This window comes from Semicossyphus pulcher, unplaced genomic scaffold (assembly GCF_022749685.1).
Source record: "Semicossyphus pulcher isolate SPU_LCO1_2020_fin unplaced genomic scaffold, fSemPul1.0.p SCAF_10, whole genome shotgun sequence".
NCBI classification, from domain to species: domain Eukaryota; kingdom Metazoa; phylum Chordata; class Actinopteri; order Labriformes; family Labridae; genus Semicossyphus; species Semicossyphus pulcher.
The window spans coordinates 3,197,462-3,218,046 of record NW_027211604.1 but is presented as its reverse complement, the minus strand read 5'-3'; the positions used below and the strand labels follow the sequence as shown (position 1 = coordinate 3,218,046).

The 20,585-nt window shown below is 41.9% G+C and overlaps 5 protein-coding genes across 5 annotated transcripts; 1 reads left to right on the top strand and 4 right to left on the bottom strand.

Moving 5' to 3' along the window:
- Positions 1–2,413: 2,413 nt before the first annotated feature.
- On the bottom strand, positions 2,414–2,732 carry LOC138604442 (histone H4). The gene has a single exon (XM_069676382.1). It carries the CDS (start codon positions 2,723–2,725, stop codon positions 2,414–2,416), a length of 312 nt encoding a protein of 103 aa, XP_069532483.1. The 5' UTR covers positions 2,726–2,732.
- Positions 2,733–3,984: 1,252 nt separating this feature from the next.
- Positions 3,985–4,370, top strand: LOC138597799 (late histone H2A.L3-like). The gene has a single exon (XM_069669323.1). The coding sequence runs from the start codon at positions 3,987–3,989 to the stop codon at positions 4,368–4,370; it is 384 nt and encodes a 127-aa protein (XP_069525424.1). The 5' UTR covers positions 3,985–3,986.
- A 1,446-nt stretch (positions 4,371–5,816) lies between these two features.
- On the bottom strand, positions 5,817–6,260 carry LOC138598125 (histone H3). Its single transcript, XM_069669828.1, has one exon. The coding sequence runs from the start codon at positions 6,242–6,244 to the stop codon at positions 5,834–5,836; it is 411 nt and encodes a 136-aa protein (XP_069525929.1). The 5' UTR covers positions 6,245–6,260; the 3' UTR covers positions 5,817–5,833.
- A 2,343-nt stretch (positions 6,261–8,603) lies between these two features.
- On the bottom strand, positions 8,604–9,218 carry LOC138598114 (histone H1-like). The gene has a single exon (XM_069669817.1). The coding sequence runs from the start codon at positions 9,204–9,206 to the stop codon at positions 8,604–8,606; it is 603 nt and encodes a 200-aa protein (XP_069525918.1). The 5' UTR covers positions 9,207–9,218.
- Positions 9,219–11,767: 2,549 nt separating this feature from the next.
- On the bottom strand, positions 11,768–12,079 carry LOC138604712 (histone H4). Its single transcript, XM_069676693.1, has one exon. It carries the CDS (start codon positions 12,077–12,079, stop codon positions 11,768–11,770), a length of 312 nt encoding a protein of 103 aa, XP_069532794.1.
- Positions 12,080–20,585: the final 8,506 nt, after the last annotated feature.

The following is a 20,585-nucleotide window of genomic DNA, read 5'->3' as shown; positions in this document are numbered from 1 at the left end:
AATACAAGAGAATAAATTGGAAATGAAATATGACTGCAAATGTTACTGAATGTGTTAGCTTGTACGATTAGCTTTCCCTGATGTCGGGCCCATTTGAAATTCTAAAGGTTGTAAATATAACTTGTGATGACTCCATCTCTTTTCATTGGAGTAAGGAGTGTTGTGTACAGTGTCAACTTTTGTTTAGAATAAGCCTAATAAACAAACAGTAGCCTCTGCTATCTTCTGATTAAAACATGTAGCATCTACGCTAGCAAGTGAAAAGAGATGTGCCCTAGCATTTCTCAGAGGCTATTTCTTGTTAGCCGGGTCCACCCTCGTGAATTTTACACAACGGCATCTTTCAGTGGATTCAGATGAATCGATTGTTGTGCACAATGATGTTTCCAGTATTTTGTTAACAACAGAGCTAGTCACAGCTTTGCTAAGAAGCTAATTCATGATGACATTTCAACAGAAGGAAAATGGCCCCAAACATGTGAAGAAACAGACAGACACTAATATTAAAATTGGACTGTGAAACAATTAGTGCAAAGCCTTTAGTGTCTCCTGAGTGACATCACTTTTCTCGTGTGATGTCACTGTAATCAGCATTATTATTTTTCTCTTATGTTGCTAAGTTGAATCCTAAATACATTCAAAATGCTTTAACAGGTGTTACACTTTTAAACCCCTTTATGTGTCCATTCACTGGTGCCTGTAACAGGTATGAATATGTATTTCAAAGATTTACTAAATTAACCTGTAACTGCACTTCAACAACGAACACTAATAAAGTTAATTGTGGGTCATTAGGTCGTATAATTGGAAGCAGAAGCAAAAGCTATACAGCTACATTAGTGTCTGTGTACGCTAAACACTGATTGAACGTCCGAGTGTGGTAGATTTATTTGTCACAAACTAATACAATGTTTTTATATCATGTTATAATATGGTGTCTTCTGAAAAATTAGACATTATTTTTCAGTCTATAAATCATTTAAGTGCATGGACATAAATGCACCAATATGTGAACTCTGAGTGCTACAGTGCTGTTTGTATACATCATGTTGGTCACAGAGCCACCCACTGATTCTCTCTCACTGTATTAGTGTGTAATGCTGCCACCTTGTGTTCTCACATTACTATGTCTTTTTGTTGGAAATTTAAGAAGAGTTAAAACTTGTTCAAACACATTTATTAATGTGTCATATTTGCAATCACTGCTTTATGTGAGGTGTGAGTACCTTTACTTAAATTAAGGATCCAAACACTTCATCCTAAACTGTCTCTGTCACTCTCCCCACTGCTGTTCTCTCTCTACACCAATGACTGCACCTCAGGGGACCCCTCTGTGAAACTCCTGAAGTTTGCAGACGACACGACGGTCATCGGCCTCATCCGGGGCGGTGATGCGTCTGCTAACAGATGGGAGGCGGATCAGCTGGTTCTTTCTGTGCGGTCAGAACCACCTGGTACTCAATCCTTAACAGAAGTATAAATACTCCTGTGTGGAGTTTTTAGCAGATAATGAAATGAAAACTGATTCCTCTTTGACCTACAGAAGCAAACAAAACTCATCAGCAACAAGAGATTTTTTTGTATGCCTGTAACCACTGCTGGGGGGAGTAGGTGTCACATGAGGCCATCAATCATTAAGATACTTTCTTCATATAACACAAGGGTACATATTGTGACTCGTCTAGGGGTGGCACAACTTGAGCGAGAACCATTTCCTTCAAGTCCCAAGCAGCCACGAACAAAAACATACGTAAACATGTGCAGAAAATTTTAACGACGAAATTAAACTGAACTTCAGGGTGAATCAAAATAAACAATTCAGAGGGCAAATGATCTTACGTAACAAAAACAGAAGATCAACCACTTACCTCCCTAACAGACAAAAACAACCTTAGTAAGATTCGCCCCTACGTCTCTTTATACAAAACTAAACAAAATCTCGGACAAAGGAATACGCGGCTGGTTCGAAGCAGAGGGAGCCGGGATTCCTCATGCCACTGCACTGACGTCACTCCGGCTTCTTCCATGCCAACCGGCCAATCAGCTCCGTGGGCCGGCGCACTTATTCTAATATACACTCACTCAGAACCGACACATACACAAGAACGAGAATAGAAAAACACATGACGTAGTCCTAACAACATTAAATGTATCTGTTGTAGTTTCATATACTGAATATTATCTGCAGTCGCTTCTCTTCTGCAGAATACCCGGAAATGTTTTTGCTCCCCACCCCCATTGGAGGATCACTAGTTAATATAACTAGAGCACACAGTAGCTTTTCTGCTGAACAAGTGTTACTTAGCAATTAACCTTTTATTAAACATCTATAAAAGGAGGATTTCCTCTTTGTTAGATTTGGGCGGCTCTTAAAAGAGCCTTTGGTTTGAGAATCAGCGGGTCAGAAACCAGTTTAACCTCCGAAGCCGTACAGAGTGCGGCCCTGTCTCTTCAGAGCGTACACCACGTCCATGGCGGTCACAGTCTTCCTCTTGGCGTGCTCGGTGTAGGTGACGGCATCACGGATCACGTTCTCCAGGAACACCTTGAGCACACCGCGGGTCTCCTCGTAGATGAGACCGGAGATACGCTTCACTCCGCCACGGCGAGCCAGACGGCGGATGGCGGGCTTAGTGATTCCCTGGATGTTATCACGGAGGACTTTACGGTGACGCTTAGCGCCTCCCTTGCCGAGTCCTTTTCCTCCTTTGCCGCGGCCAGACATTTTTAGAATTGCTCTCAAAGGTTAGTCTGAGACGACTGTGCTGCTGGAGGGCAGGCGTTCGATATTTACATCTTATCTGCGGACGTAATAGAGCGAATTGGGCGGTGCTTAAACTCCGTCAGAATCTGAATCAGCTTCATTCAATTACCACTAGCCTTGTGACAAACTGTCCAAAAGGGCTTTAGCCTTCGAGATACCCCTGCTGGAGGTAAAAAAACAAAACAAAAGTGTTCATCATCGGTCTCCCATACATGAAATGGATTCTCGTATAAAAATATATCACTGCAAAAATGTTTACATTGTTAGATATTGTTACACACCCCAAAACTAAAAAAGCATCAAAATATAGCTGGCCATATGGGAGTTGAGACATACGAACTCGTGGATTAACAAACTCAGAGAGCTATCAAACTAGACATGTTAGCAGTCAAAAACTGTATTTAAAAAAACCTGGATGTGAATATCTTGATGCATATAGGAAATATAGGCCTATAAACACATACCTAAATGTACCCGAAACCGAAATGTAAAAAATGAATATCTATGCAGAATGTTCTCATTTACTTTGCAGTAACTCTGCCATGGATTGTCATAGAAACGCTTATATGAGAGGACTTGTTGGAAAGGTGTGGTTATACTGAATATGGCAAAATCAAATGTAAATGTAGCTTGCATCCCTAAATGTATGAGGCGTCCCCCCCAAAAAAGAAAACGAAACAGTGACATAATGAAGTCTCTTACTCTCAGTCTGTAGTATCATTATTTCTGCTTAAGTTGAATTTGTCAATATTCTTCTCACGCCTGATAATGATAATAACAAAGGAAACTCACATAAGTGAAGGTCAATGCAATTTATCAAATGTCCCAAAGAAAAGAAAATGAGAAATTGATATGAAGTTTGCAGTCATAAAATAAACTCAAATTAGCTAAAGCATAGGTTCTGCAACTGCAGAGAAAAAAAAAAGACTAATATGTAATTAATTTACTGATGTGTTACTGTCAGGCTAGCGGTTGGATCCAGTTGTAGCTATAGCTGAATTGTTGTCTTCATGGATTTCTTCATAACCGGACAGGTACAAACAGTAAGCCTACATCTTTTACAGCTGTACTGTAGTACAACACAGAGTGGAACGAGCTCTTTGCTGATTGGGCGGGCATAGTTACGCTCAGTGAAGGAGGAGCCAGGACCCTTTATAGACACGCTTCACGCCGGAAAAACTTCAGTCAGTCATTCGACTTTACCAAACAACGAAAAAGAATCATGTCTGGACGTGGTAAGGGAGCCGGTAAGGCCAGAGCAAAGGCAAAGAGCCGCTCATCTCGTGCTGGACTCCAGTTCCCGGTGGGCCGTGTGCACAGGCTGCTAAGGAAGGGCAATTACGCTCAGCGTGTGGGTGCCGGAGCTCCGGTCTACCTGGCGGCGGTGCTGGAGTACCTGACCGCTGAGATCCTGGAGCTGGCTGGAAACGCTGCCCGTGACAACAAGAAAACCAGGATCATCCCCCGTCACCTGCAGCTGGCCGTCCGCAACGACGAGGAGCTCAACAAACTGCTGGGCGGAGTGACCATCGCTCAGGGCGGCGTGTTGCCCAACATCCAGGCCGTACTGCTGCCCAAGAAGACCGAGAAGGCCACCAAGAAGTAAAGACCCAGACCCGGCCTCCACATCGAACCAACGGCTCTTTTAAGAGCCACACACTTCTAACTAGCGAGCGTGCTCCTTTTTTATAAAAATATATGTATATGTGTGTGTGTGTGTGTGTGTGTGTGTGTATATATATATAATGTGTACAGAAATATTTAAGTAGATAAAAAAAAAAAAACTAAAGGCTATTTGTTCACCAATATGGCAGCAGTAAAATCGTTTATTTTTTTTAGAATTCTGAATATTGGTAATTTAAAGCTCAAGGTGTCACATGTGGAGATGACCTCGAGTTGCCAAATAAAAGCCCCCCACATCATCTAACGAGCTCCTTATGTCAATCACAAGCGTTGTTTGTAAAAGGGACGTATTGACTGCTACATATTATCTAGTCGAACCTCTGATCATTCGAGGTATCATTGAGTCACTATCGCTCAGGGCGGCGTGTTGCCCAACATCCAGGCCATGCTGCTGCCCAAGAAGACAGAGAAGGCCGCCAAGAAGTAAAGACCCAGACCCGGCCTGCACATCAAACCAACGGCTCTTTTAAGAGCCCCCCACATCAACTAACGAGCGTGCTCCTTATATAAATATTGTATTCTGTAAATATAAAAAGGGACATTGACAACTACGCATATTGTAGTCGAACCTCTGATCATCTGTGTACATTCTCCTTCCTCTCTAAACCTCCTGAAATATTGCAAGTAAGTATTGCAACAGCACAACGAAGCCAGAAGTTAAATACTAATTGCGATTGAATATACAAATAGTGACAACAATCCTAAATGACAGTTATGGTATGGACAGGTATGAAGTGACTTGATCAGTTAATGGCAACAGCATTTTTAGCAGTAGGAGATACAGTAAAAATTGTTTATTTCGGAGCTCAAGGTGCCACATGAGGAGATTGACTTCGAGTTGTCAAATAAGAGCCCCCCCCCCCCACATCAGCTAACGAGCGTGCTCCTTGTATCAATCACAAGCATTGTTTGTAAAAGGGACTGCTACGTATTATCTAGTCGAACCTCTGATCATTTTATTTGTGAGGTAAAGTAAATATGCGATTAAATACACAAATAAACGACAATCCAAAGTTAATCATGGGATAACGTGACATGTTATGAAAGTTAATGGCAGCAACATTTTTAGCAGTACCAGATAATAAAGGACTGTTAGTTAAGCATATGCAGTCCATTAGGTGAGAGAACAGCCATGTTTACAGGAAAGCTCCTGCAAAGGTGAATAAACAGGCCAGTAAATGTAGCTCCGTAACTTTTCTAAAGGATAGGAGGTGATGTGTCGGGTGCACACGTTATTCAATACAATATTGAATATACTCTACTCCTAGCTTATCGTTAAATAACATGCACGTTTGATAAGGAATGAAGTATTGCTGTTGTAGTGTGTTTGTGTGGCTCTTAAAAGAGCCGTTGTTTTTAGGTCGTTCGGTGTCAGGTGAGGTGAGTTTAAGCCCTCTCCCCGCGGATCCTGCGGGCCAGCTGGATGTCTTTGGGCATGATGGTGACCCTCTTGGCATGGATGGCGCACAGGTTGGTGTCCTCGAACAGGCCGACCAGGTAAGCCTCGCTGGACTCCTGCAGAGCCATGACGGCGGAGCTCTGGAAGCGCAGATCGGTCTTGAAGTCCTGAGCGATCTCTCTGACCAGGCGCTGGAAGGGCAGCTTGCGGATCAGCAGCTCGGTGGACTTCTGGTACCGACGGATCTCTCGCAGAGCCACGGTACCGGGCCTGTAACGGTGGGGCTTCTTCACTCCTCCGGTGGCAGGGGCGCTCTTACGGGCAGCCTTGGTGGCCAGCTGCTTCCTGGGAGCTTTTCCTCCGGTGGATTTACGGGCGGTCTGCTTGGTTCTGGCCATTGCAGCTAGATAATCTCCTCTGTGGTAGAAAGAAAGAATGCTGTCTGACGGTGAACAGCGGCCTTATAAAGGGAATGCCGGAGCGGGGCCTCTTCTGATTGGTCCAGGGCAGGGTACCCGCGCGCTCTGGCTCCTCTACTATTGGACAAAAGAAATTCAAACTTTAACCGCCCTCGACAGCAGCTGGTGAAAAGAAAAAAAGATCCAAGAAAGCCGTCAGACACACAGGTTTATAGGAATAAAACTTTTTAAATGACTGATGACCATGTTTGAAATGAGAAGTTTAAAGTAAAAACATGTTTTACTGGATTTAACATGTCCTCCATCATTTATAAATCTTTTACACCATAAATATCCATATATGAACTTTTTGTCCCCACTTCCACTTGTGACGAGATATATTAGTATTCACAATAATGTTACCTACTGCATACCCATATTTTTTAAAAAGTATGTTAAATCTTTATTTCACTTCTGTCCACTTTTATATTCCTGTTTAGTTTACTCTGAAAAACTAAAAACTCTGATTTGCCATTTATTTAATTTACCAACAAATACAGGCATTGTACATTGTTTGTTTACTATTCAGCTAAACATAGAAAATACATGATATCTGTTTTAAGTTTCTTTTTAGAATCTCCCACTGTAACGGTTTTTGTTCAGACTGACAGTTGCATCCGCACCAATTCAGCTGGAACAACTGGGAAAACAAGGCATCAACATCTCCAGAATACACAGAATCATAAGCAAAGCCACTCAACAGCCAACCACATCCATCAAGATCCACCTCATCAACCCAGAGCAAGCTGCTGGCCTTCTCCACCAAGGATTCTACGTGGACCTCTTCCAGTACAGAGTGGACAAGGCACGGCCCCCACTCACCATCAAACAATGCTACAAATGCCAACAGTTCAACCATATATCCACCAACTGCACCAACCCCGTCGTATGTTTGAGATGCGGAGAAAACCACCATCACAAAACCTGCACAAAAAAAAGGAGATAAGCTAAGTGTGCCAACTGTGCAGGCGAGCACTCCGCCGCCTCCAAAACCTGCCCTGTCTACCCCTCACACATGACTCCATCAACCAGAAAGCTACCATCCGCCAGACCCTCAGCCAGAAAGCCCTCCATCACCAACCCCGCCAGCCAGCACCCACCTCACTCACCTGCGTGACGACCTCAAAAAAGTCTCCATGGATGACAAGGAAATAGAAGAAGTACTCAAAAGCATCAGGAAATACACACTCGTCAGCCTATGAAATCCAAAACTTACAGACTTCCACTGCAAGAAAACAAACCAAAACGGCAAAGCACTCCAACAGATCCTAAACAACACAAATCTGTCAATCATCAACACAAACGAACCCACCTACATATCCCCACAAACAGGCAGCACAGACATCCTGGACCTGATTCTGTGTTCCCCTGATCTGGCTTCAAAGCTCCACAAGTTCTCCACCACAAACCACCTCTCCAGCGACCACCTGCCTGTCTCCTTTCATTTACAAGCAACCCCAAGGACCAAATATAACTGCAAAACAGCACAATGGGAAACATACAGGATAAACATAGAAGAAAAAGTGAAGGACATCACTCTTCATTTTGTGAGGATAACACAGCAAGTTTGGTCAGCAGATTAGAGGATGTAATGCCAAAATAATGACATTAATAGATGTATTCTAAATAGAGAAAGACTGTTTAAACTTTCCTTTTAATGGATGCCCTACTTATAAACGGTCCTTTTAATTTTTAATTTTGTTTACTTGTTCAATATAATTAGATTTTCTTTACTTAATCATTTACATTATTTGCAAATACTCTTTATCATTTTTCATTGTAGCACATTTTCAAATATCACCAAATCATAGGAATATTAATAGTAATAGATATTGAAATATATTCTATTAATTCTATAAATGTACTAGTAATTTGAATGAAATAAAAAGATGAAATATAGTGACTGAATACTGTAATAAAATAAAGGTGCACAAAGAGGTATAAAAGAAAGACTGTGTTAGACTATGTTAGCATTGCTTAGTCTTTTTGTTTTGAATTCTTACTTTGAAGTTGATTAGCAATCAGGTAGTAGCACAGTGATAACATACTAACTAACTAGTTCTTTTTCACATGACCATAAAGCCTTTGAATCCTTGAATATTATCAGCGGTGATACCATTTAAAGCCATTTGTCAGCGACTGTGTTGATTTTAGCAGTCAATGACTCGTAATTTGTAGTAAAAAGTAGTAATAATGGTGTTTCCACTGTGGTTCAGTGTGATTGATTGAGGACAAACTCTTTAGTAAAAGTTGTGGTGGCTCTTAAAAGAGCCTTTTGTGCATTGAATGCCGGACAGATTTACTTCTTGGCCTTCTTGGCTGCGGGCTTCTTCGCTGGTGCTTTTTTTGCCGGAGCTTTCTTCGCAGGAGCCTTCTTCGCCACTTTCTTCGCAGGAGCCTTCTTGGGACTCTTTTTGGGGACAGGTTTCTTAGCAGCCTTCTTCGCCGGTGCCTTCTTAACGGCTGTCTTCTTCGGGGACTTCTTAGCTACTACCTTTTTAGGTGTAGCTTTCTTGGCAGCAGGCTTCTTTACCTTGGCGGGGGCCTTCTTCTTCACCACCACCTCCTTCTTCTTCGCTGGTTTGGTGGCTTTAGGCTCCTTCGCGAGCTTGAAGGATCCGGAGGCTCCAGTGCCTTTAGTCTGGGTCACAAGCCCCTGGGCAACCATCCTAGTCAGAGTGGCGTTGATACGCTTGTTGCATTTCGTCACATCAATGTTTGCGGCCAAAGCCTTCTTCATGGCCGACACAGACGACCCTTTCCGATCCTTGGATTCAGCCAAGAAATCGGCGATGAGCTTCGGGAGGGTGGGTCCATCCTTCTTGGGCCGGGTAGCGGACTTCTTCTTCGGGGACTTGGCGGGAGCCTTTGCCGGAGCAGTTGCTGGAACTTGTTCTGCCATGTTGATCTCTCAGTTGTGTTTCACTGAATGTATTTGAGCGACGGCAGGAGGCGGGACTTATAGAGCATGTGAGAACCGGGAAGACTCAATCCACACAGACCCTCTCCTACCCGCCTGAAATGTGGCGACACTTTGTGTTTTCTCTTCAACATTTTGGGGATAAAACTCAGTGAGCGAAACGTTTTCGACAAAAAAATGTTCATGTATCAGTTAGAAAACCTTCTTCCGTTTAGATGTAGCAAATTTTTGGAGACATAGACTCATTTATTTTGTTGCAGGAGGCTTCAAAGCTCTGTAATACACAGCCATTTTGTACAACTCGCTGTGATTTCTCTTCACATTTCGTCTCCTAAAATGTCTAAAAGTGTGTTTTATCAAATGTCAAAGTGGTGTCCCGGTAAGCAGAGATATCAGGGGACAGATTAAAACAGAATTTATTGCAGTGATGTGATTCGTTTTGTTCAAATCGGAGATTTTTTCGGTGGAGGTAAACACACGGGAGCTGGTTACCACTCAAGCGGTCGGACGGACTCGCTGGATTAGACCTCCATGAGATAGATTTAATATGAAGGGGACTAAGAGCCAACTGCGATGGGTTAATAATGATCAGATTTCACATTTTATTAAAATACTTGTTTTTTTTCTTGTACAAAGCTGACTTCATCACATCAAACAGTATCAGTTTTTGTGGAGACCTTTCACATATTGTCCTTAGTATTTTATTCAGGATGTATGGACCTGACATGTATTTTAGATACATTTTAAATTCACACAAAAGGTATTTTGAAGTGATTTCGTTTTTGGTTCAAAAGACATAAAGGTTATGGGCTCTGTAATTGGTATGAGTAGGCCAATGTGTTTAACTAGAATTCCATAGCTGAGTCCAAAGTACAGCTTTTACATTTTACATTAAGTATCATTAACTGGAGCCTAAGTATTTTATAAAGATTGCCTTCATGGTCATTTGATATTATATTTAATATGTCAGTGAAAAGTCATATTACATTTCTGTTACAGATCATGAATACCTACTGCCAAAAATTGAAGATTTAAAATGAACCTGATCAAGACCAACACAGAAACATGTGTGCAGATTGAACATGTTTGTGTAAGTGGATTGTTGGGCAATGATTAGATAGAAATGCTACACAGATGCGTTGGATCAAACTCATCAATGACACCAAAAAGATAGTAAGTGTAATGTTTCTAATTCTGTTTCTTGGTTTCAATTTAGAGAGAAATGTGAGCATTGCAGTTCTGATGTGTCTCCTAAAAGACAGACATGAATAATGTGGACCTATAATATCTCATGCTTTGAAGGCCACAGTCTGAAGACATTTGGGGAGAGAATGTCAGATGAGATAAACATATGCCACAAGAAGCTGCTGTTAAAAGTTCATACCATGTACTGTTATGTACCAAAAGTTACAGGTCTGTCAATGGGGGTGAAGGTTTGGAATACTGGTCTAAAACGTGTCCGTGACTGGAAAAGAGTTGGAAAATGTGTCCCTCTTGTGTCACAGTTTCCCGTTTTTCATTTTTATTGTTGTTCTTCATTTTGATTAATATTCATTTATGTCTGTAGGTCTGTTAGTAATTGATGGCCACACCGGCAACCAGTGTCTGTTGAGGGGTTCGACATGGAGGTATATATCTGATCTTCTTGGGAAAAATCCTGTTGCAATCTTTTCCTGTCATGAAGAAACATTTAGTCTATTACTATGTCATTGACAGACATTGTTTCAGATGTTGTAGGTAGGGGCTCAAAGTAGGTTTAGCTACATCTATTTTACTGTCTGCATATTCTCATTGTATTAGTCTGTGTTTTGTGGAAGAAGTGGAATACCTAATAGTTTTAGTGTTATGTTATACTGTATCTTTATACTGTCCATCGATTAAGTACCTGCCTCTCTGTGAGTCTTGAAGATTACCTCAGTGTTGAGACGGACTCTTTAGGCTTTAACAGTGGACCCTTTAACTTCCCATGGGGAAGAACCTGAAGGTGAACCTAAAGATATTTATTTTTTCATTCTTGTTGCTGTTCTGTTTAAGATGACTTTGGTTCTCTTTGGTTTCTTATCTCTGACTCTCTCTTCCGTTATAATAAACAATCTACAGCCGGGGATCAATAAGGTTTCAAATCTGTATAGTATTTTAACGTTTATAAAATTAAATCCTTAACCACCAACTGTGCTAAAATCATATTATACAGGGGAATCAGCTGCAGTCAGAACAGCATATTCTACTGTGGATAGCATATATGTATATGTAACATATGTAGTAAACATGCATCATTCATACCACATCATCTCATGGCAGCTCAATGAGTGACAGCAGCATCATGTGGTCAAAAAAAAAAGTTACATACGGAAACAATTAATTGTATACCAGAAGATCGATTCAAATGACATCATCTTAGTACATCTCAAGTGCTGAATTGAACCCTTCAGATTTCTCCACCGGGCTTATACATTTTGATCAGAAGGAACGTTCCTCTTTGTTAGATTTGGGCGGCTCTTAAAAGAGCCTTTGGTTTGAGAATCAGCGGGTCAGGATCCGGTTTAACCTCCGAAGCCGTACAGAGTGCGACCCTGTCTCTTCAGAGCGTACACCACGTCCATGGCGGTCACAGTCTTCCTCTTAGCGTGCTCGGTGTAAGTGACGGCATCACGGATCACGTTCTCCAGGAACACCTTGAGCACACCGCGAGTCTCCTCGTAGATGAGACCGGAGATACGCTTCACTCCGCCACGACGAGCCAGGCGGCGAATGGCGGGCTTAGTGATTCCCTGGATGTTATCACGGAGCACTTTACGGTGACGCTTAGCGCCTCCTTTGCCGAGTCCTTTTCCTCCCTTGCCGCGACCAGACATGTTTATAGTTACTGTCAAAGGTTAGTCTGAGACGAATGTGCTGTTGGAGAGCAGGCGCTCCGTATTTACATCTTATCTGCGGACGTAAATGAAAACACGCGAGCTGGCCCGAATTCGCCTACATTTGGTCGTAGCTTTCAACGCCAAGTCTGACGTAGGCAACGCAAAGCTGGTGCACTCGGCTCCTGATCGGTCAGTAGATGGTGTTTAGTTCAGGTTGATCTCTTATCTCTTACATAACCTGCTCCGGAGCAGGTTAGGTTTTCAGTGTGATAGAGATGGCAGTTATCGGTCCATGCAGGTAAATAATCACCTGCAGTTTTTGTGAACGACCTTGTAGTATCTTATAATACAACAATTAGTTCTGACCACGTAATCTTATTGGACAAGAGGCATTCCAAGAGTGGCGATATAGAGAACAACATTACTGGGACTTTTCACTCTGTGTATCACTCCGCCACAAGCCAGGTGTTCTGAATACTGTTAATTTCACATTACAGCAGACCATGTATGTTTACATCGATCAAGCTGGTTCCTCAGAATCTCATAGCAGACTCTTATTTCACTGGCTGCTTTATAAATTAAATCAAACAGATAAATATACATTAGGACTGAACAATTAATCAAAATTTAATCAAAATCGCAATATGGCCTACTTGCAATTTTCAAATTGCAGGAGGTGCAATATTTATTAAAGGGGAAATTTGTGTCAAAATACCATTTGAATTGAAATATTGTGCTGCAGAGATGTTCTACATCCTACACATCATACACAGACATATGTTTTTCATTGAAAATGAGAATAATGATGTAAAAATGATCATTCCCTTTATTATCGCAAAACCATATTGAAATCGCCTCACCTGCTAGTTCATTCAGTCTCTGGGTGTGTCCGAAACCGCATACTATCATACTATCATACTAATCATACTAACCGTGGCATAAAATTGAGTATGTCATGCGCTCCTATCTCATAGTATGCAATTTTGCGTATGCGAGAAATGCCAAGATGTATACTAGATTGACCCGGATGTTTGAATATTTGCGGCTATTCAGCTTCTACTATGGCGGAGATGGACCGGAGATCAGACCGGACATACGTAAACGATTAAGTCACGTGATACGGAGAAGACGGCTCTGAGTATGATGCGAACAGTATCCTAATAGTCAAGTTAGTAGGCAGTATGCAGTACATACTGTTTGAGTCTGTAGTAGGCAGTACATTAGTGTGCGGTTTCGGACACAGCCTCTGTGGACTTTATTTGCCTGAAACCTTGGACAGTAAGCTTTTGTTTGTTGCCTTTTAGTGAGTAATTAAGCAGGCAAATTCTTTGCTGCTCAAGTTTATGTTGTTAATGTAACCTATACCCGCTGCACCAAATTTATATTTGTATATCTAGTGACTGAAGCACAACTAAATATTAAGAACAAATAAATAGCTCCTACAAGACTAAAATGTACATCTGTCTCCCTTGATTCTCTGACCGGAACACACTCCGTATCTTCCACCTACTCAACCAAGCCCATTAAGAAGCCTCCAGGCTAATATAACTGAGCTTCTACATGAACACCTTCAGAGGAAAGAGGAGAAAATACAACTAACTGCATGAGAAACCACTTGCATGCTCTAGTAGCCTAGCTTGAGATCGGTAAATAAGCATATCAAAATCAAGTTCTGTACTCCATTAAAAACATTTTAATCACTTAAACACATTTCACAGTCTGTGAGCCCAACGAAGTCAGGTCTAACTGTCAAACAAATTTATCGCATTTTAACACTATTTACAGGAATAGTGGATAACACTCAAAATGCCATACTATATACTATATGTTACATGCTATATACTACATGCTATATACTACATGTTATATACTATATGTTACATGCTATATACTACATGCTACATACTATATACTACATGCTATATTTGCATACTGCGTTTGGCGGTAGTCTGTAGTATGAAGGAGCGTTCCAAATTAATTTTGCAGTATGCTACGTTAGGCGGAAGTACACAATCACCGCCGCTTCTTTAGCTATAGCGCCCCCTTCTGCTGGAATGCTGCTGTGATGTTCCAGCACTTTGGTCCGATGCATACTGGAGATTTTTTAAATCAGTACGACATCCGTGTATTTTTGGCGTACTGTACATTTTGCTTTTGTTTGCATACTACATACTACATTTAGGCCACGTCAGGACGTACTGCTAGTATAGTATGGCATTTCCAACACAGCAACGGTCTACCTCGCCTACTGTATCCCACAATGCAAAGCACTGAAACATCAACAGCAGTTGAAATTGCAGACGGCGGCAGCATTCCAGCAGAAAGGGGCGCTATAGCTAAAGAAGCAGTTTTTTGCTCTTGGTGGGCTGTTGTTTACTTCTGCTTTCCAAAACCAGAAACTGTATTATGCGCTTGCGGTTTCCCCACACCAAGTGAGGACTATTGGCCTATATGACCTTGGAGCATGAGAGTCCTTTCCTGGTTTTGATACTGGAACTATGGCAGTGTTTCCCACACTGTGTTTATTCGCAACAGTACTTCTAATATGAAATCCCCCGAGGGTGCAAGCATCTTATATGTCAGCCTATCCTTCCCTGGACTCGACTCTGACCCAGCCTTGATAGTCATTTTTAACTCTTGCATTGTGAAGAATACTGTAAGAGCCACAAACTGTAAATTCGTAGTTATTTTATTATAGGAACATTCATGTTGTACCATTATCTGTAAGAAAGGAAACACATATTTTTTTATCATTTTACCCTTTTTGTAAAGTAAACCTTTAAAACCGAATTACATCTCCTGTCATTTGCGTCAGTCTGGACTTACTGTCATGAACCGGGGAACAAGAGGAAGGACTCAAATGCAAACACACAGACCAGTGATCAAAATTCAGAAACGGTTTAATGCCAGGCAGCGTTCGGTACACAGATGAGCAGTCAGATCAGGCAGAGGTATCAAAAACGCGAGGCAGTAAAATACAAGGTCAGAGGGCAAAACAGGGTCAGATCAGTAGTCAAAAGGAAACAGGAAACAGAATGCTGGAACGCGACACAGAGGTACAAACAAACAACGAGACAGAGGGTAAAATACACAAGGTGATGGGGCTGATGAGACACAGCTGGGGTGAGCACAATCAGGAGCAGGTGAGCACACAACGGGGGAGGGGCAGGACACAGACCTGGAACAGAGACAGGGGTGAGTGATTTCAAAATAAAACAGAAACATGAAACAGGAGGAAAAATAAAATTAAACTTAACCTAACGGGCGGACATGACACTTACTGTGCCTGCGGCTCATTTATGGCCTGTTTTGAAACGTTGATGGAACGTCACTACAAATACATTTATGACTTCTGAGTTGACACTGCTATTCTGTAACTGCTCCCTGTTGATTGTTTCCACTCTTCTGTTCCTGTTGTCTGCACTAAGGCTCTCAGAGACTTTTTGGAACATGTTAGCTTTATCTAAATGTCATTTTAAGAATGAGCCTCCAGATCTGACTTACACTTGTCTGTGCTCCTCGTGTACTGCAGAAGTCTTGCCAGCTCTCTTTTTTGGCCTCTTTTACAGCTCACCTTGCCTTTGCTCTTAGTCTTTTATATTAAGTTGCATATTGTTCTGTTGGGTGTTTTCTGGGCTGTCTGTATGCCTTGTTGCGAGCAGGCTTCATTCCACCAAGGAACTGATCCATGGGCCAGACCAGACAGCCTATCGGTACCACCTGAGTGGGCAAAACCTTACCTATCCTTAATTGTCTATAGGGGCAATAGAAGTAAATTAACATATGATAACGTTTCTGCAGGAGCAGCTTTTCATATTGTTTTAACATTTTCTTTTTTCCTCTACGTGCGCTTTTGCATGATTTGCAAAAAGCACAGAAACAGTCAATATCATATTACAATGATGTAATCTTGAACCTAAGGCAACTAAAACATTAATAAAGGTTGTTCACAGTAATTTAAGCACTGTGTTTGAATGTGCATACACATTGTGCTGTTTTGAAATGAAAAAAATGCTGTTTAAATAAGTACTTATAGGGTGAATAAAGTGGGACATTAAGCTTCATCACTTATACCTGCATGGATATACTAACATCCTGCATACTAAAAATCAACACTGAGCTCACCATAAGCAAATATGTGATAACAAATATATAGGTGTTATGATCCGGCTCACAAGACATGTCAAAAAGGGAAATACACGGCTTAAACGATTCAAAAGTAAATATTTATTACAAAATAATGGAATGAAAAGGTACAAAGGACATGAGGTGTGTAGGTCTGTGAGTCAGCATGTCAGCTGTTGGATGAATGGAAAGTGTATAGTGCCTGTTGTAGGGTGTGGAACCTAAACCAAATACGTCCGAGGCCAACTAAACAAAGTCATTCGCCACGTGGATCCCGCTGGCGTGTCGCAGGACCGAGACGGGCAGAGTAGCGAGAGGAGAACCAACACCAGAAGAAGGAAAACCAGCAGGCTCCAATAGGACGCCGTCACATAGGCCATATAGGTTCTGCAGCCATGACATCTCCTCAGAGAGCGTTGAGCTTCATATTTAACTCTGCAGTGAACTGTGATGGCAAGATGACAAATCACGTTCATATTCACCTTCTTTTAATGTGATCCTGTTGACAATGTACCATTCTGCCATTAGCGCAGGACAGTGTCATCCTGGCAAATTGGGACAGCCACAGGCCTACCAGGCACGCTAAAGTCATGGTGTTTGCAGTTCGGACTGTGTCCCAGGCTGATGTGGCCCCTGGTAGTCTATGAAATACCAATATCAAAGGTGGAAAGGCTAGAGAGGTTGGTTTATTCTTATATTAGGACAAGATGTTTTTGGGAATCATTGATTGACCAAGGATGACTTTGGCTCTGGTTTTCCAGATGTGTGTGTTGATGATGCACATCACAAGCCAACAATCGTCTCTTTTCTGTGAACAGTCCATACATGACAGACTTCATATCACAGTGGATGTTAAAACCTACAGAGATCATGTCATTTCTGACCTCTGTGGTTCTGTGGCAGTCAAGCAGCAGATGCTGTAAAGTTTTGTCTTCAGTACAATTAAACATTGGACATACAAAACAGCTCCACTGAACCACAGCCCTGACAGGAAGTCTGGGAACATCTAGAGCCGCACTCAGAGCCATGCTTCACCCCGCGTGAGATTTAATTTACTTTCACCTGTACTTTGGACTTCACATACACTAACTGAAACATTCTAATAAAATCTGATGGGAAGGTGTTCAGTACAGCCCATATACACTGCCAGGATAAATAATCAAAGGCACAATCACAGGTAGACAAAGGTCCACGGGTAACACGACAATGAACCAGCACCGAGACAGGGGAGCACAGAGACTAATATAAACTAGGAGGTGATAACTCATGACAACAAGAGACAAAGTGAGGTGAAACAAGGTGAAACAAGGTGAAACAGGAAACAATATCTGAACCCCGAAATACAAATCAAAAACACAACTAGAATAACTCATGACAATATATCTGCGCAGACGTACTCTAAACTTTCTAACTCCGTACCATAATCCGACTCTATCCAGAGGTGTATCTGGAGGTTGGAGGATTTCGCAGCATCTTTTTAAATACAGCTCAGATATTCCGGTCTGAGATCCTACCCGTCCAGAACTTAACCACAATATTTTTTATATCGATTTCAAATACAGATTCAATCGACCAGTTTTTCCAATTGTCATTTGTTTAAGAGGAGGTGATCTCCAGGAAACGGCGGAGAGGAGCCTCCTCATTGAAGCACAGCTCAAACTCTCTCTTGTTTGGCAGAGAAATGAAAGTCATTTGTCCTTGACGTTGATCCAGATGGTTTTAAACAGCAACTCGTCAGCAACTTATTCCCGACTGGGTGCTTCACTTTCACCTGTATATTTCAATCTTACCCAGAGATGGCCCAGAGATCTGAGAGGAGCAGTTTTTTTCTTTTTTGATAACTTCTATTGAAACATTACACAGATTAAGTTACACTTGTTACAGTTTACAGATCAAGTATAAGGCATACATAACAAAAACACACGTACAAAGTCAATCATAATAAAAGTGTAAAATGTGGAATAATAGTCCATGTTCCTTAAAAGTTCAGAATGTGCCAGGGGAACATTAGAGTTCTCCTCCTCCTATATTCTTTCAATCCCCCATATTTATAATATTTATAATATATACTTTTACTGGGTGTACCACTCCAATTGATCAGTAAACGTCGGTGATCAGATGTAAAGTCTCCGTACAGCAGCTTGTAGAAGGGGCCACTTCTTGATCTGCTCCTTCTCTTCTGCCACAAGGAGCGATCAACAACACTTTCTTAAGATGGCAGCAGATAAGTCTTTAACCAAAGCAGTATTTAAACTAAGTCTTAAATCAACAGCCCCTAAACCTCCTTGTTTTTTTACATTTAAATAATAAAGCTCTTTTGGTGACTTCTCTAGTGGTTCCCCATACCATAATAGCACACTGTTTGTTTAGCTGAATGATCATTTTGTATGTGTTGCACACTTGGACACAAAAGGGACTTCCAGGCGTGCATGGGTTTTTAATCCTTTAACTCCTCCCTGGAAATACAGAAACACAAGCACATCAGCTCATCGTGGCTGCATATTACCAGACATCTCGCTGTACTGAATGGCGCATATGCGTCACACTCTCGCTCACTCAAACATAAGGCAATAAACGTTTGCTTGCACTGTAGTTTTCACTCACACTTTGACAATATTCGTCACACTCACACAGCTAATATTAAAGCAGGGCACACATGGTTACGTTACTGACTTCCAAACTAGAAAACGTGGCAGGTGCGGCGGTTCAAAGAGAATCAATTAGCATTAACAGTCATCCGTTTCTGTCGCACACTCAATATACATTTGTGTCGCTACTTTTATACATTGTTTCATCAGTTTTGCTCACCTGGAAATACAGAAACACAAGCACATCAACTCATCGTGGCTGCATATTACCGGACATCTCAGTCTACTGAATGATGCATATGCAACGTGCATCCTAAAGACCCCTAAGCTGCCCAGAAGTGCCCGTGTGAGCCTTACTCATTTTAACCACAGTTAAACCCACTTAAATATTACTAATGCTTTTGTACATGAATATTAATCACCTTCTGACTAAACAAATGGATATACAAAACAACGGAAATTAAACATGAGGTTGGGGGGTGCCCAGTGTCCCTTTATATGCTTAGCATCACCATGGGTCCCACATATGAAGGACGTCTTCTTTCACCACACACAGTTTATTCTCCCAACTTCTTTCACTGCATTCTCCGTTACTGGGTAAGACCAAGTATTTTTAATATTTATGTTTTGTACGTCATCATCTGAACCTTTCCAAACTCCTTCTGTTATCTTGATTTAATTTAGCACCGGAGGCCTGTTCATACGAATTTTGATGATAAGTTAAAACAGCTATCAATGGTTAAGCATGCCTCACCTGGAGACGAGGAGAGGTCATCAGGAGGGGGAGCTCGGGGCAGCTGACGCTGCTGCTGGGAAGAAGGTAGGAGCTCAGACTGCTGCCTGGAGACTGGCAAGAAACCAGGCTGCTGCTGGTTGGGAGCTGGCAGGGAGACATGCTGATGTGTCTGGGAGGCTGGTTGCTGCTTTGATCTTGAATTGTTGGCATAGGAGGCAGGACAGCTGAAGAAAGTGTGGCCTTTTTCACACAGGCTGAACTGACTCTCCATGGTACACTCTTTTGCCTTGTGGCCCAAAGTGCCACATCTCCAGCACTTGACAGTGGGACATTGTTTAACCCTTTTGGTCGGCAGAGTGACCAATGAAACACTGGACTGAATGGCCGGCGTAGATGATTCTCCCATTATAGGGGCCCAAAGAAATAGTTAGGAATTTGACAGACTTGTCCGTTTGAGTCTCTGTGCATTTTGACTTTAAATTTGCACACACCATACCAGATTCCAAACTTGTCAACGGGTTCACTGATTTAGAGAGTTTCGCAATATCTGCGCAGGTACAGTTCGACATCATGGTCAGGGATTCTGCCAGTCCAGAATTTTACAATCAGTGTGTTTATGTCCAGTTGAATGGATGATTCTATAGTCCAATCCTTCCATTTTGGTTCAGAGTTTTTGGAGGCTTGAACCTCAAAGAAGCGGCGAAACAGAGCTTCCTGAAGGAAACACAGTTCAAAGTCGTTTAGGAGAGCAATGAAAGAGTATACGTCAAAGGTGTTTATCCAGCACAACTGAAAGAGTAATTCTTCACCAACATAGTCACGGTTGGGAGGATCCCCGTCGCTGGTATATTTCAGCCGAACCCAGAATTTCTCGGATTGAGAGGCCTATGTCGGCGTACTGGATAAAGGAACCATGCTGGCTTGCAGCCCAGCCGGGCGCGTAGACACACGTGATTCACACAGTCTCACATAAAACCGCCGGTTTTACCTCTTCTACTCATGGTTCAGTCTGCTTTCTTGAGTTGGGACTCAGAGAAGGTTTGGGGTTTTTTTT